General features: G+C 42.5%; 1 protein-coding gene across 1 annotated transcript in view; it reads left to right on the top strand.

Moving 5' to 3' along the window:
- Positions 1-14,402, top strand: part of RBFOX2 (RNA binding fox-1 homolog 2) — a 164,377-nt gene that overhangs the window by 141,613 nt on the left and 8,362 nt on the right. Inside the window, exons 6-11 of the mRNA XM_062492129.1 lie at positions 212-304; positions 3,081-3,141; positions 5,483-5,536; positions 5,670-5,762; positions 6,860-6,992; positions 12,261-12,300. Coding sequence (XP_062348113.1) covers positions 212-304; positions 3,081-3,141; positions 5,483-5,536; positions 5,670-5,762; positions 6,860-6,992; positions 12,261-12,300 — 474 coding nt within the window. The remainder of the gene's footprint in view (positions 1-211; positions 305-3,080; positions 3,142-5,482; positions 5,537-5,669; positions 5,763-6,859; positions 6,993-12,260; positions 12,301-14,402) is intronic.

Genomic DNA, 14,402 nt, shown 5'->3' with positions numbered 1-14,402 from the left:
TTCTTATTATGATTACCGTTCCTTTTTTATTGATTTTAATTTCTTTCATTTATGAAACATGCATGAACCAACAATGTGACTCTAGGAGGTTATTGCTGAGTTGTGCTGATGTCGATTTCATACTGTGATATTTTTTCTCTATTTACCTAGAGATCAGTATTTCAATATATAACGATGTGCATGTTTTCCCCCCTTCTCCCGCTGCATGCAGGGATTCGGGTTCGTAACTTTCGAGAATAGTGCTGATGCAGACAGGGCCAGGGAGAAATTACACGGCACCGTGGTAGAGGGCCGTAAAATCGAGGTGCATGTCTTCAGTAATTCAATTTCTTCTTTATATTTATTCTTTTGATTTCTTTTTTGTGTCTTGCCTCACTTATTTCACATTTGGATCCCAGTCTCGTGTGTGCGTGTGTGTTTGTGTCTGTGTCCTTCACCTCCCTGCACTGAAATGTATAGAAGTTCACACCCCTTACAGAATATTTTTATTGTTGTTTTGGGTATTTTTTTTTTCCTTTTTGTTCTTCTTTTATTAAGTTTTATTCCCACCCACTCCAAATTTTTGCCCTTCTGCTGTCTTGATTTTTTCCTTTGCTTCAGTTTGCGAGGCTCCGATTTCCTGTTACCAGGCCTGAACAAAACTAACTGAAAGAGTACTGTCCAACTTCTAACTCTGTGTCCAAAGAAGAAAGCAGGGGGCCAGCCAGTATCCTCTCTTTCCTCTGAGGCCAGTTCTCCTCCATGCAAGTGTGAGATGATGCCTGTGGGAGGGGTGGGGACACGTGGGGCAGCAGCCCCGAGTGGGCTGTGCTTTACATGCTGTTGGTTTCTTGATCTTCCCATGGTCAAGAATAGGTTTGGTGAAAGCTAATCCTAAAAGTTTGCTAGCTCTCACCGCTGGGGAGGGAAAGGTTAATGTTGGCTGGCTATCCTGGCCATATGTTGGGCATGCCTGGTGTTGACCAGTTTGGTGTTCCACTGTGTTGAAGGCTAACTGGCATCATCCCTCTCTCCTTTCTTTAAAAAAAAAAAAAAAAACAAACAAAAACACAAACCAAAAAGTACAAATATTGAAACAAAAAAGCCACCGTTTTTGAGTAAGATGTCTGCATATTTTGCCTTTTTTTTTCTGTTTTGTTTTTTTTTTTTTTTTTTTTTTTTTATTTCCCTTTCCGATGGTTTAGCGTTTAGGGCCCTTCACTTGACTCACTCTTTCCATGGTAACTATACACAATGCTGGCGATGGTACGAGTTGGCGGTAAGTGAAACAAGTGCTAGAGAAGAAGCTTTTTCTTTTTTTTTTTTTTTTCTTTTTTAAAATTTTTCTTAAAATTACAAAAAAAATTAAGAAAGAAAAAAATCCATCTGCCATCTCACATTAACACTACAAAATGTGATTTGACTTGTTGTCCCCACCCACCTCCTTCCCCTTCTCCCCCTTTTATTTTCAATGCTGTTGAGTAATGCCGCCTGGACTTTGGATGTACATATTGTTTTGTAGCAGTCTGAGCTGTTTGATTACTGACTTCATGGTGATTTCCCCTTGCACATCTTACTCAGAGTTACTGAACTCCAGTTTGGCTGGTTTTTATTAATGCACCCATCTCCTCTTCTCTCTCTCCTGCCCCTTCTTTCTGCTGCTCTTTCTATCTGAGACCTGTTTGTAGCTGTTACTGTTTGTTTTCTATCTTTTTCTTTCTGCCCCCTCCCCAGTTTATTTCTTTACTAAGTTAAATGCAGCTGTTGGTCTTTTTGCTGATTGGTGGTTTCTGATTGGTTCTGGCAATTTTTCCTTTAAGTGCTTGTGTTGCACTTTGCTGTAGCAGCTGATTTCAGGCACTCGCTCCATCTAATGATTGTCTGTGAGACCCTATCCCCTCACTCCTTCCCTCCCCACTCTCTGAATCAATTGTGGTGTGGTTTATTTTTCTTTCTTTTTTTTTATCTGTGTGTGTTTAACTGCATGCTCTCAGTCTCATCATTGTTGTCTCCCATTCTTTCTTTTTTAAATGTGTAATGTTTCTATTGTTTTGGGTCTGAAACAAGAGTAAAATGTAGCTCTGGACTCCCCACCCTGTGTACGCTCACCATCGATACATCTCAAGGGCTCGAGGCAGCTTCTATTTTTGTATTTGTTCCTTTTCTTCTTCACCCTGGCCTCCATTCCCATTTGGCATGGGTTTTGATAAATTATTGATGATACATAAAGACTTCACACTCCTTGCAAGAGCTTTGAGGCTGACACGGGGCTGCAGTAACTTAGCTTCCAAACCAGTCCATCTTTTCTTTATCAGCACCATCTCTGCAGTAACACCCCACTTGCTTGAGCAGTCAAACCGCTTGGAGTTATGCAGAGCTCTGTAAAGAGGGTGGAGGGCACAGTAAATCCAAAAATGATCCAGGTCTGCAGCTATGTATTCTTTTTGTCCCATGAGACTTGTGACAAGGAAAAAAAAATAACCTGGAAAAAGATCTGAAAATGGTGGGTGTAAATCAGTGAATGTAGATCATCTAAACAGTTGGTGATGCTCCAGAGATTTTCTCAAGCCTTGAGAGTTCAAATCTAATGCTGAGGGACTCCAGGCTACCTTTTTCTACCCAAGTGTCCTGCTAGTGACCTGCTGGGCCCCAATTCCAGTGGTCAGCTTGAGAAACAAGTCAGCTTGTGCATCACCTGGTTCAATTCCCCTGCCCTGGGCTGCAGAAATTATTCCTGCCTCTTGAAGAGAACCTGGACAAAGCATCTAGGGATTTGCCCTTTTGATCACTGGGCTGTAAATAATCCTGTGCCTAGGGATGGCAGGGTGGTGGAGAATCTGCACTTTACTCTCGTTGGCCTTTTGTTTAATGCATAGTTTTAAAATGCCACATTTAGCTGTAACTTTTATAATTAAATGGCAACTGTTAAAAGTAATTTAAATATTGCATTCATGTAAAATTAGCTGTTTAATTTTTTTTTTTTTTACGCTCAGAGAAGTATAGTGTGTGTGTGTTTGTGTGGTATCTGAGAATTTTTCACCATTTTCCCTAACGTTCTGTGCTTCCTTCCCTCTCCTCCCCCTCCCCTTTCTTACTTTTAGGTTAACAATGCCACTGCGAGAGTGATGACCAATAAGAAGATGGTCACACCTTATGCAAATGGTAAGAGACACATTTGTACTAATGATGACCTGAAACTGTTTGAAGAAAGTCAAAAGGGAAAAGTCATGACCTCTTCTCAGGACCAAAAAAAAAACCAATAAAACCCCACAAACTCTACTTTGTATCATTATACCATTCAGTATAACCCTAAAATTCTTGTGGAGGAATACCATTTTTCAGAGGAAGTGGGGACAGAGAAAAGTAGGGATGTGGCCAAAATGGGTAAAGGTGCCAAGGACCACTGTGTTGCCTGCCCTACTACTGCAAGCTGATTCTGTATGGTGAGATGTGTAGTACTCTTGTGTCTCACTGCTATCACCATTTAGGTAGATACCTAAACATGAATGCAGAAACAGAACTTAAGATGCATAATTAGCCTAATAAGATTGCTCAGTTTAGGTTCTATCTGTAAAAGTACAGCTGTCCCCAGGCAACCAGCAAAGTAGCGCCTTTGTGCTGCTTGTTTTTTTGTTTCAGACTGCACCTGTGTCCAGTAATTTTCCCTGTGAATCTAAACGGAGAAAGACCAAGTTGTTTGGATAATGAAGCATCCTGTTTTATTGGGGTATCTTGGTGGTTCTCTGTGCAGTCATTTTACTTCATATATAGCATAAAAAGTCATTCTTCCAGCAGAACTGAATACTTCTTTGATAAAGATTTTGAATCTGAGTCTTTGTCCTGAAACAGACCGCAAAGTTCCTTTTGGTTTGAAAATGTTCCCAAACAGTTTCATCAAGGCAGGAAGCTGCAAACAGGTAGTCGCTGGTGTGAGAATTTTGATTACAAAGTGAGACTCCAAACTCAGAAGATAAAAAAAAAATTATGTTACTCTATTGCCAACTTACTGAGTGGCCCCCTGCAAGTAAATCTTACTTTGGGTACATGGGGAAACAGGGCCAAGCAAAAGACCTGCATTCTGGGTCACAGTACCTGGAAGGAACTAGGAGTTTCTGTAGCAAGAGGCAATGCATCCATGGTATATTGTCCTCAAAACAAGGGCATAAAATGTCATGCATGTGACTGGTAACAAAACTTTGCTACTCGTGAAAAGTGATAATGTGCAAGAATATTTTGCTTTTGCAGCTAGCAGTTTAAAGCCAGCTTCAAAGCTATGCAGAATAATTTAATATTAGACCAGGCTTAAGGCATACTGGCAAGTATGGTTGTAGAAGTGTTACTAAATGAGAGTTGATAGTCCTCTTGTTGCCACCACTGGAGTGTTTTGCCATGAAGGTGAGCAATGCAGCAACAGTGTGCCTGTACTTGCAGAGGGAGCCTGCTCTTTGATACTCTGCCAGCAGGTGAAGGGGTGATGTTGATGGGCTGCAGTTCACATAGTTGTTCATATGGCTTCTAGAGTGGTTAGAGGTATTAAAAGTTCAGCAAGTGCAGCAGGGCTCCAAGACAGAGGAAGGTATGGATTTATTTAAATAAAAATGCTTCCGTGATTGCTAGTTGATGAACAGCTGAGTTCTTTCCTGAAAGGAACGCTCTTTGCAAGACAACCCAGATCACACTGTTAGCTTTTTACCGCTCTTCTTCCCCATTAGAGAGATGGAGGGGGAAAAGACACATAGGTTTCTAGATGTGAATGGAAATATGTACCAACTCATACTTCTTTAAGCCCTATTCTCTTGTAGGTTTTATTTCAATGATTTGCAGTTCTTGCCAATTATCCAGATTATATCAAAATCATTTCTGTGTGAAGGCTTTCACCTGAAAAGCAGCATAAAGAAGGCAAAAAATACTAAAATAACAGGGTGGAGAAAGTGTGAGATGAATAGAATGATTTAGTTTTATGAACTATAGTTTCGTAATGCAGTCAATGAGAAAATGCAGACACTGTTACTTTTTAGCAGATCCCTAGCAGACAAGACAGAAGAGTGTTTTGAGAATTCAAGGCTGTAAATTGAGTTGCCTGAGATGGCAATCTGGGCCGGTGGCTTTAGAGAGAGCTTGGATCTGCAGAGTTCCCAGTGAAAGCAGGGAGGAGCGGGCAGCAAGGCTCCTGCAGGGAATGCCGGGTTGCACGGTGCTTATGGCAAATATGCGTATAAGGTAGCTGCCATTCCCACAGCAGTGCTGCTGCCCGCTGTGGATCAGCTGATGCTTTGCTGTTCCCTCTGTTCCCTCCGATACCACGACCCACACCTAGAGCTTGACATTAGGAAAAGGCAGTTGGCCTCCATCTACACCAAGGGGGATTGAGGCGAAGCAGAAATTGGAAAGAGCTGTGCATGTGAAGCTGGGGCGCATGCAAGAGACCATTCCCCCTACCCACGCTGCCCGTTCCTTCTCTTGGTGTAGATTTTGGCATTCACTGCAGTCTTTGTTGTTTCAGGTTGGAAGTTGAGTCCTGTGGTTGGAGCGGTGTACGGCCCTGAGTTGTATGCAGGTAGAGCTTAAGTAGACACTTCCACTTCTGCCGTTTAACTGCAGTGGTGTTTGTTTATGTTCTTAATCTGCTGTTTCTTTATAACCTTTTTACGGTTTTGTTTTTGTTTTTATTCTTTTTAAAATTAAATTAGCATCCAGCTTTCAAGCAGATGTCTCGCTGGGCAATGACGCCGCAGTGCCCCTGTCAGGAAGGGGGGGTATTAACACTTACATTCCTTTAATCAGTAAGTAGCCCACGATGGCCCCTGTATTGTCACTGTGCTTGAGTTAATGATGACCTGTTACCCTTCTTCTCTCCAGTCTGTATAATATATACTTGAAAGGATGGGTCTCGCTGGGAATGAGTTTACCTTGAGCCAAAGTATAGTGTGCAGTTGTTGTTAACTTGTTCATCTGCAGTGTCTTGCTGAATGGGTCCTTCTCAACGACAAGGAGGCTGCAGAACAAGGGGAGGGTGTGTGTGAGGAATAGGCCATTCCCTTGCTTCCCTCCCCGTTCTGAAATGGAAGAAACCAAACAGACAAATCCCTAAAGTACATATTATACAAGCTGCTAAACCGTGGGTCTGCAGGGCCCCTAGTGGCATGCACCTGGATGCACGCTGGGTTGGGTTTGTGCCCTGGGACTCCCTCCCACTCAGTATCTGTTTGACAGATGCCTCTGAGGTTTTAGAAAGTTTCATCACGAGCCAGTTTACTTCAGCTTAAAGCATAATAATAGAGGCATCGCTATATGTGGTGCCAGTTGTTGGTCACACTTGTTAAATGAAGGTGGGCTCTCAGTAAACTGGCACTTCATGGGAAATTGCTGCTGCTGTTATATGGGCTATCTTGTCTTTCAGGCTTTAAAATGAACATACAGAGGATTGGGTGGCAAAGAGTGGGAGGGGAAAGGAGGGAAGAGACTGATGTAAGTTGGTTGATTTTAAGGGCCTCTTGACAAATTATTTTAAAGAGCCTCTGCAGTTTTGGGAGAACTGCGTGCTGTATTGATAGTAACTCCCCGCGCTTCTCAGACTCTAACCAGACTGCATGGCGGTGTCAAAAGGTGGGGGGATTTGAGCCCTGTTTGGGGTAAGGCATGCCAAAACATTAACCTCTTGCATGCCAAACCTCTCTGCAACCCTTCTCCCCCCAAAGGCCATGGTGTAGCAGGAAGTATGTATGGGATGCTTGCTGGGTAATAAGCATGTCCCTCTGCAGGATTGATGCCAAATGTCCCACCGCTGTGGAGCTGTTGTGTCACTTTGTTTGAAGCAGGTGGTTGTTCTCTGGGTCAGAGCTTGTATCCTTTTCACCTTCCACCTTGTCTATCTTTACAGTTCCTGGCTTCCCCTATCCAACTGCAGCCACCACAGCCGCCGCATTTCGGGGTGCCCATCTGAGGGGCCGAGGAAGGACGGTGTATGGGGCAGTGCGGGCAGTACCTCCCACGGCCATCCCTGCCTACCCAGGGTAAGCACTGGTCACGAGAGCAGAGTGCTCTGCACAACCGTGTCAAGTAGCTAATCAGTTAACAAAAAAAAGCCCTAAAATTGTCTGGATGGTGAGAGGCAAGATCTTGCTAGTGCCAAAGCATTCTGCACATGGTGGCAACCAGTGGGGGCAAATCTAAATTTTTCTGTATTAACTTCTTGACTGAAATAATTTTCAGTACTTGCAACAGCTTAAAGTGCTGATGGGTTCCTTCTCACAATTTCTCAATTTGTCTATATATGGTACATGTCGCCCATTGACACAATATGTTACAGTGCTACTGAGAAGGACACAAAGAGAAGATCTAAAATTCCTGAAAAGGTTCTACTCTTTGCACTTCATTTGTGTTTCCATATTCGGGAATGAGGAATGTTATCCATTACCTTCATGCCTCACCATCTGGCAGTAGGACACAGAAGAGCCAGTTACCCACAATGGATTTGCTTTCTTTGTTGGAGACGGTTTAAAAAGGTTTAAAACAAAGATTAATCAAGTCCATTAATATAAAGCTGGGAGAGTTTGGGATGTAGAGAGAAAGATAATGCAATGAAGCAATGTCAAATGTGTGGCCTTAGCATTCTTTGCCCTCAGATTTTCACTAGTTATGCAGTGCAAAAAATGCTGTTGCAAAGGAGTATTCTGCTATTTAAAAGTAGAGGGAACTAGGTCTGTATGTGAGTTTTGTTTTGGATTTTTGTTGGTTTCTTTAAATGTGATGGAATGACAGATAAATCAGCAAATCCTTCCAAACTGTCTTTTTTTCCCCTTTGTTTAGTTTCTGATTTTGAGGATGCTGTAGTCATATTGCCTCTGGAGTTCTACTTGCCATATTTTCCAGGCAGCGTTCTCAGAAAGAGCAGGAGTAGAAATGAATCTTCCAACACAGAGATGTGGACTAACCTTTCTTTTCCATTACACTAGGCCCAAAAGGGAAGAAAAAAAATAATAAATCTTTTATTTAAAAGGAAAGTGGAGTCCATACACATCAGTGCAGGGAGCTGGCCTGATAAATGCTGGATAAGCTCAAAATACCTTCTGTAGCAGATTAAGTGATGAGGGCTACTGTGACCCTTTCAGAGTCTAGTCTGACACTTAAAATGGAGCTGCAGGAAGCAAGCTGCAGTAGTCGTGTATCTGTCTAGCTTTGCTGTTTGGCAATTTTGGCAATGTTTGTATTTAATACACCAGAAGTCTTTAAATGAAACCTCTTGTCTAAACATTAGTCTTCTGAACAGTGTTCCTTCTGGGTTTTAAAATCCCCTTTTTTGCCACTGCTCCCAGTTTACATTCTCTATCCTCTAACCATAGCCTCTGGCTTGCAACTTGTGTGTCTATTGCTCTAAAAATTGCCTAGTCCAGTTTTACTGGGGAGTGCTCCACAAAGCTGAGCTAAGTGCTACTGTCTAGCAGAATATGAAATACTTGCACCAGGGAGGGGGAATGTGCTTTTCGTCCCTGGGAGTAACAGCTAGAGCATTCCTCACCAGAGGCTGTCACAAGTGGGGCACTGGGAGGGCCTTGGCTTTGATGTAAATCTAGCCTGAGTCCCATCTGAACAGTTTATTTTCATTTGAAATATGGGCCAGTCTCCAATGATTAGCCCTTCTGAATACCATCGCATGTCTGTGTTTACTGGTATTACACTGAATTTTTCTGACTGATCCCCTGTCTTCATGGGCAACATTCTACCTAGTAAACATTTAGAGGGCACCAGTAAGCAAGGCAGATTCACAGAGGCCCAGAACTGTCCCTAGTCCCAAGCAATGGGATGTAATTAACTGCTACTGGTGTTTTTTGTCATCATAGTCTGAGTCTCTGCAAGGTACTTTGTAGATCAAATTTGATTCCTAATGGAATAATACAAAATGTGCTATTCAATTCCATGTTGCAGTAACCTGTAGGACAGCCTCCACTCCATGTGGGCACTGTTGACCTCCATGGTGTCAGGGACAGGCACACCTTCCTGACACCTTGCCCTCCATCGGTTACTTTCTTCCTGTGGCCAGTGGAAAGATGACACCATAAGATCAGTCAGCAACATGAATGACCAAGACATAGTGAGTAATGTGGAAGAAGACAGTCAAGTAAGCTGCAGGTTCATTTAAACCTGATAGGAGTTGGTTTTCACTTCAGTGGTGTTTAAGTTTTAAGTTAAAAACATTTGCATTTGAGAGCTTAGCAGAATTTTAAAAAATGCAGAATGTAGATTAATAAAAGCTCATTGGTGTTGCCATACTGGATCAGACCTGAGCGCCCTCCAGGTTAGAATAAGTTTTGACAATGTCAAGTGCTAAACCAGAGGAAGGTGCAAGAAATCACAGTTCTTAATAATTTTAATATTTATTTCAAGAACTCAAGATTGCTAATGCATATGTGGAATGCCCATACTTAAGTATGGTCATGGTTGTTTATCCAAAGAAGGTTTTTGGTAACTCGGACAGCAACTGCTTAGACTATTGGAGGTGATGTTAGATAGTCACCTAAACCTGACTTTGACCACTAATGCAACCTTCAGTTTTAACTGAGATGCCACTTGGTAGAAATAAGGAGACATTATAACCTTTGATATATAGCACGAGTGAAAACTGTACTGGAATATTGCCCTGATTTGTAGCAACCACGCTTTTTAAATGAAAGTGCTAACAAATAACACTTCAGACCAAAAGCTGTAAGAATCTAGACAGTCTGAAAAAAACTCACCTACTGTAAAACTCTCAAAGCTAAATAAACTTGATAAATTTCATTTCTCAAACTGTAGGTTAGTCATTGACTTGTGCATGGCCATTAAATACCTATGTGAGGAATAGACTTGCCATAGTAAAGAAGAATTTCGTCTAGGATTGTAAATATATACGAGATTCACTGATTTGAAGCCGAAGTAGATAGAAGACTAGATACAGAGTGGCAGAGAGCTTTGAGGGTTTGAAGTATTTTTTAAATTCCTTTTACAACACAGTCAGCTGTTGGTACACCTAAATCATATGCTGGCTGCTTTACAAAAACAACCTATTTCTTTTTCCCTTGGATGTGTTTAGCTTAGCTAGTAGACTGGCTGCCAGACTGTTTTATACTTCTGGTCAAGCTACATAACCAGAATGTGGTTGTCAGACAAAGGAATTATCTCAGTTTTTGCTAGCATTAAGAATACCAAGTATGGATATTCTACCATATAAATAAACCTTGCTAAATTTCAGCCCTGGAAGTTGATGTCAGTTAAATCCTAACTAAAGGAGAGATGGAGGATTCACATGTGTTTGGGTGTTTGGATCCCGGAAATCTTACTCATTCCTGTTATTAGTGTTCCTTGCAGTTTTCTCTGGACAGCTGAGGCTTGCATCTCTTGCTGACAGAAATAGTGGCCTGATCCAATGTGGTAATGCTTATGTTCATCCAACTGATTGTGTTTGGAATATCTGTTAAAACTGCTAACCTGTTCATAAACCAAGTCACTTCCTCTGTCATGCATTTGCCTTTCCTGCAGGAGCAGGTGGAGTATCACTGCTAAAACACTCCTGGTCCTAGATAGAGAACCCAGCAATGTAAGTCACTGCCCCAGGAGCCAAACTCTTTGTTATGTGGTTGTAAAAATTTAGCTTCAACAAACATGATCTTATGGCCTGCTTCTCCCTGCTGAAGTGGCTCCCCTCTTCCTCTAACAAGGGTCTCTATCTTCATACCTGCTCCCAGCGCTCTTGGAGACTACAGTAACTTTGTCCATTGGGAATGGAGTGTACTTTCCCTGGGGAAGGCAGCAAGACTAAATTATCCAAGCAGTAGCTAACACTGCAAGATTTTTTTTTGTTTTATTTTTTTAGTAATAGCATGCAGAATTTTGGCAAGATCTGCTGGGCTTTTTTTGTGTGTGTGTGCCTTACAATAGGTGGGTGTCTGAGGGTGGCAGGCTCTTGGCAGCATTTCACATTCCATTTGATGAGTAAAAAATGATAGTCAAAAGAATAGCTAGTGTTCCATACCTTCTTTTTCCTTAATGCTATGGGTAAGTCATGCACATCAGATCCATAAACATCACAGATGATGGGGTTAATGCTTTTTAAAGCCTTGAGCGAGTTTGTGTGGAGCTCTTCAGAGGACAAAGCTGGAGGAAATTCCTCAGTATGTGAAGCACATGCTGAACTCAAATGGGTGGGGGGCATCCCCTCTCCTCCTTCCTCATCCTTCCCCAATCCCTGTCCCCAGAGTGAACTGTGTAGTTTTACATTTGTGAATGCTCTGGTAAGAGCAGCTATTTGGGAACCCCCAGACTCTGCTTAACAGTTTTTGTGCTTGAAGTTCTGAGAGAAACAAAACTATGGCTTAAAGCAGAAAAAGCACCATCCCATGGAAACCCTTCCAGTTGCTCCTCTCTGCTATGGAATAAGTCATTACTACCAGGGACTCCCACTGCACCTTTCGATTTTCAGATCTTGGATCAGTCACCTAACCTTTTTAGCTCATTATCTCTGCTTGTGAAAGCAATGCATTGTGGGTATTTTTGGTTTTTTCTTTTCAATTACATTTCTCTGTGTTTACTTTGATCAGAATTGATTGACTTGTTTTCCTGAGGTGTTGCATTGGTTCTTTAAGATGCTGAATAATAATACTTTGCATGCTTGTGTGATCAGCCAAATCTTATCGCATGTCTAATGTGCAGGGTAAAAGCAGGTGATGTATGGATGTCAGAAACAAAAGTCATGCAGCCCTGTGAAGCCTGAAAAATGTAATCAGGCACAAGTCTCTGAACCACACTTCCTGACATAGGTGACTCCAGCCCCTGTGGGATGCCTTCTGTGAGGGGCTCCTCAATTTCACAAGCCCACTTCATGAAGCCAATGTTTCCGTGTGTTTTAGGGGGTAACTAAAATCATTCCAGGAGAATAACCAGAGTGGAGGTTTCTAAACCCTTGTGTCTCTCTTCAGGATGTCAGATCTTTTTGAGTCAATATTTACTGTACAAGATGGTGGTTCCCCTCCCTCTCTCCTTCGCATACTGTCTCCCCCTCTGCCCACCCCTTCCCCCTTTGCATGCCATGGAAGATGACTTGGAGCCGTGCGTGCGCACACACGTTCTCTTGCTGATTTGCTCCTGCCAAAAGCCCAGGTTGTGGATTCATACATCACCTGCCTGTGTAAAACGCATGTGCATGCTGCCGTCCTCAATAACCGGAATGTGTTTTCTGTTCTTTTGTTTTTTTGTTTGTTTTTTTTTTGTTTTGTTTTTTGTTTTGTTTTTGTGTGGATTTTCTGCAGTGTGGTTTACCAGGACGGATTTTACGGTGCTGACCTCTATGTAAGTACACACACCGGAGCCTTCTTGTCCCCAACCCCTGACAAGCCAGCCTTTTTTTGTTTTCTTTTCTCTTTCTTTTGGTTTGTTGGTTTGGTTTGGTTTGGTTTTTTAAATATCATTTACTTTAATTTTCTTCTTCCTTGTGGATATATATATTTATATATTTAGGAATGCAAGCATGCTTCTCTGTCACTGCGCTTGCCCCTGGGTGCAAGACCTAAGCCTTTGGGTTTCCTGATCATTGCCAGGGCCAGTTTATTGGGTGTCCTGTCCCCCACATGCACACTGGTACTAATCAACCTGAGAGATGATTAGCAAATTAAAATTTCTCTCAACACTTCTCTCATTTACATAATTTGGATATAAAAATAACAGGACTGGTTTAGCCTCAGACCTTCCCTTTCCTTCTCCCCCTCTTCCCTCCCCTTTCTCTTCCCTCTTGGGGCCCTTTCAGGTTTGATTTGTGCAGCCCACACGACACTGAACAAGTTGTATGTTTAAAAATGTTCATGTGCCACTGGGATGTGGAGATTATCCCTTTGGGGTTGACACTGGGACTGATTAAAAATGGAGGCTGAGATGCTAGAGTGAAATCTGACATCTCATTTTGCTGGTAGGAATGGCACCTAAATAGGCTAGATTGTCTCGCCTCTTCAGGGAATTGTAAAGTACAAAAATGTGGAGATGTTCGGTTACAAGAGTCAGCAGCCTCCTCCTGTTTGGGAATTAGCTGTGATGCCACGGGAGGCTTTGTCCTGTCATTGTCTTTGTCTTACCTGGTCAGTCTGTATTGCAAATCCTCCAGGGTGTCTGTGTGTAGATAGGTGGGTTGTAGATGGAGGTATTTGAACTGGCCGGTGAGAAAAGTGCTTTCCTCTCCAAGGGAGAGCTGTTGCAGAGCAAGAATATGGTAGGAAGTTGCCTTTCAAAGCAAAAATGTTCAGGGCCACAACTGCCACTGCAACTCGTGGCCTGCCTGGCTTTATCAGTTCCCAATTGTGGCATTGTAGGTCATACGTCTCTGGAGCTGGGAAGGTTTGTACAGTTTGCGTAGTGGCAAAATTATCAGAACGAATTTCACATTCCTGCTCCTTTGAAGGTGCTATTCCTGATATCTATAAGGAGGACCCTGGGGTTAGACTCAGGATAATGGATGGAACTAGGATTTTGTTGGCTTATATGGAGGATCAAGTTCTGGACAGGTGCTTTTTCCAGTCCAGGTACAGCAGCTGGAAGATGTACTCTCTGAGATAGAGAGAACTGCATGCATTTTTCCACTCTTCCTTGTACTGTCATGTGTACAGTCCTTTAAAGATTGATCTGCCTAGTCAAGTGTTTCTTTTTAAAGCTGTGTTGAGGACTACAGAAGGTTCTACATTTTCCTGCCTCACTCCTAAAACACTACCTTTACAGACACTGACTTTGCTATGGCGAGTAACCAAGAAAATGAATGGTGCTTAGTGCCTCCTCCCACTGAGTGTGGCATATAAAAAACTGCCATGTTGAAAGGGAAGACTGGCCAGGGTTACTCCCTATTTCTTTTAGAGAAAGCTCCTTTTGAGAGCTTTTGCTGGGGAGGAGAGGCTTATTTAACACAGGACAGGAACAGGACAGGAATAGAACAGGAACTGCAGCAGTGAAGAATACCCATAACTACTTGGTGCTGCAGAGCAGTACCACCACATAACACAAAGCCAAGCACCCAGGTCAGGTTAGAGCCCTTAGGTGGATTTCTGATGACTTTGCTGTTGATGGCAGTGGTGTCACTGTCAGAATGCAGGATGATAGAAGAGAGGACTGCATCAAAGTAGATGGTGGTGCTTTTTCTATGTTATTGCTGGCCAGAGCCCTCCAGTGGAGCTCAGGAGAAGGTTACCATTATACAAACTTGAAGTTGCTCTTCCAAATAATTTGCTTGGCACGGGTGGAATGACTTCAGTGTCCGTGTGTCTCAGTGATTTGTTGTGTTTTTCACTGCAGAGCTTCCATCCCTCTGGTTGCTGTGATAGGTTTACAGAGATTCTGGAAGGTATGGTAGAGGATACTTAAGTTAGGAGTGGGGGAAGTTAAATTGAGGTTCTCTTAAGACTTCTGAGTCCATA

Source organism: Cinclus cinclus, chromosome 4 (genome assembly GCF_963662255.1).
Source record: "Cinclus cinclus chromosome 4, bCinCin1.1, whole genome shotgun sequence".
In the NCBI taxonomy this organism is placed as follows: Eukaryota; Metazoa; Chordata; class Aves; order Passeriformes; family Cinclidae; genus Cinclus; species Cinclus cinclus.
Note: the sequence above shows the minus strand (reverse complement) of the source record. Positions and strands in the feature narration are given on the sequence as shown.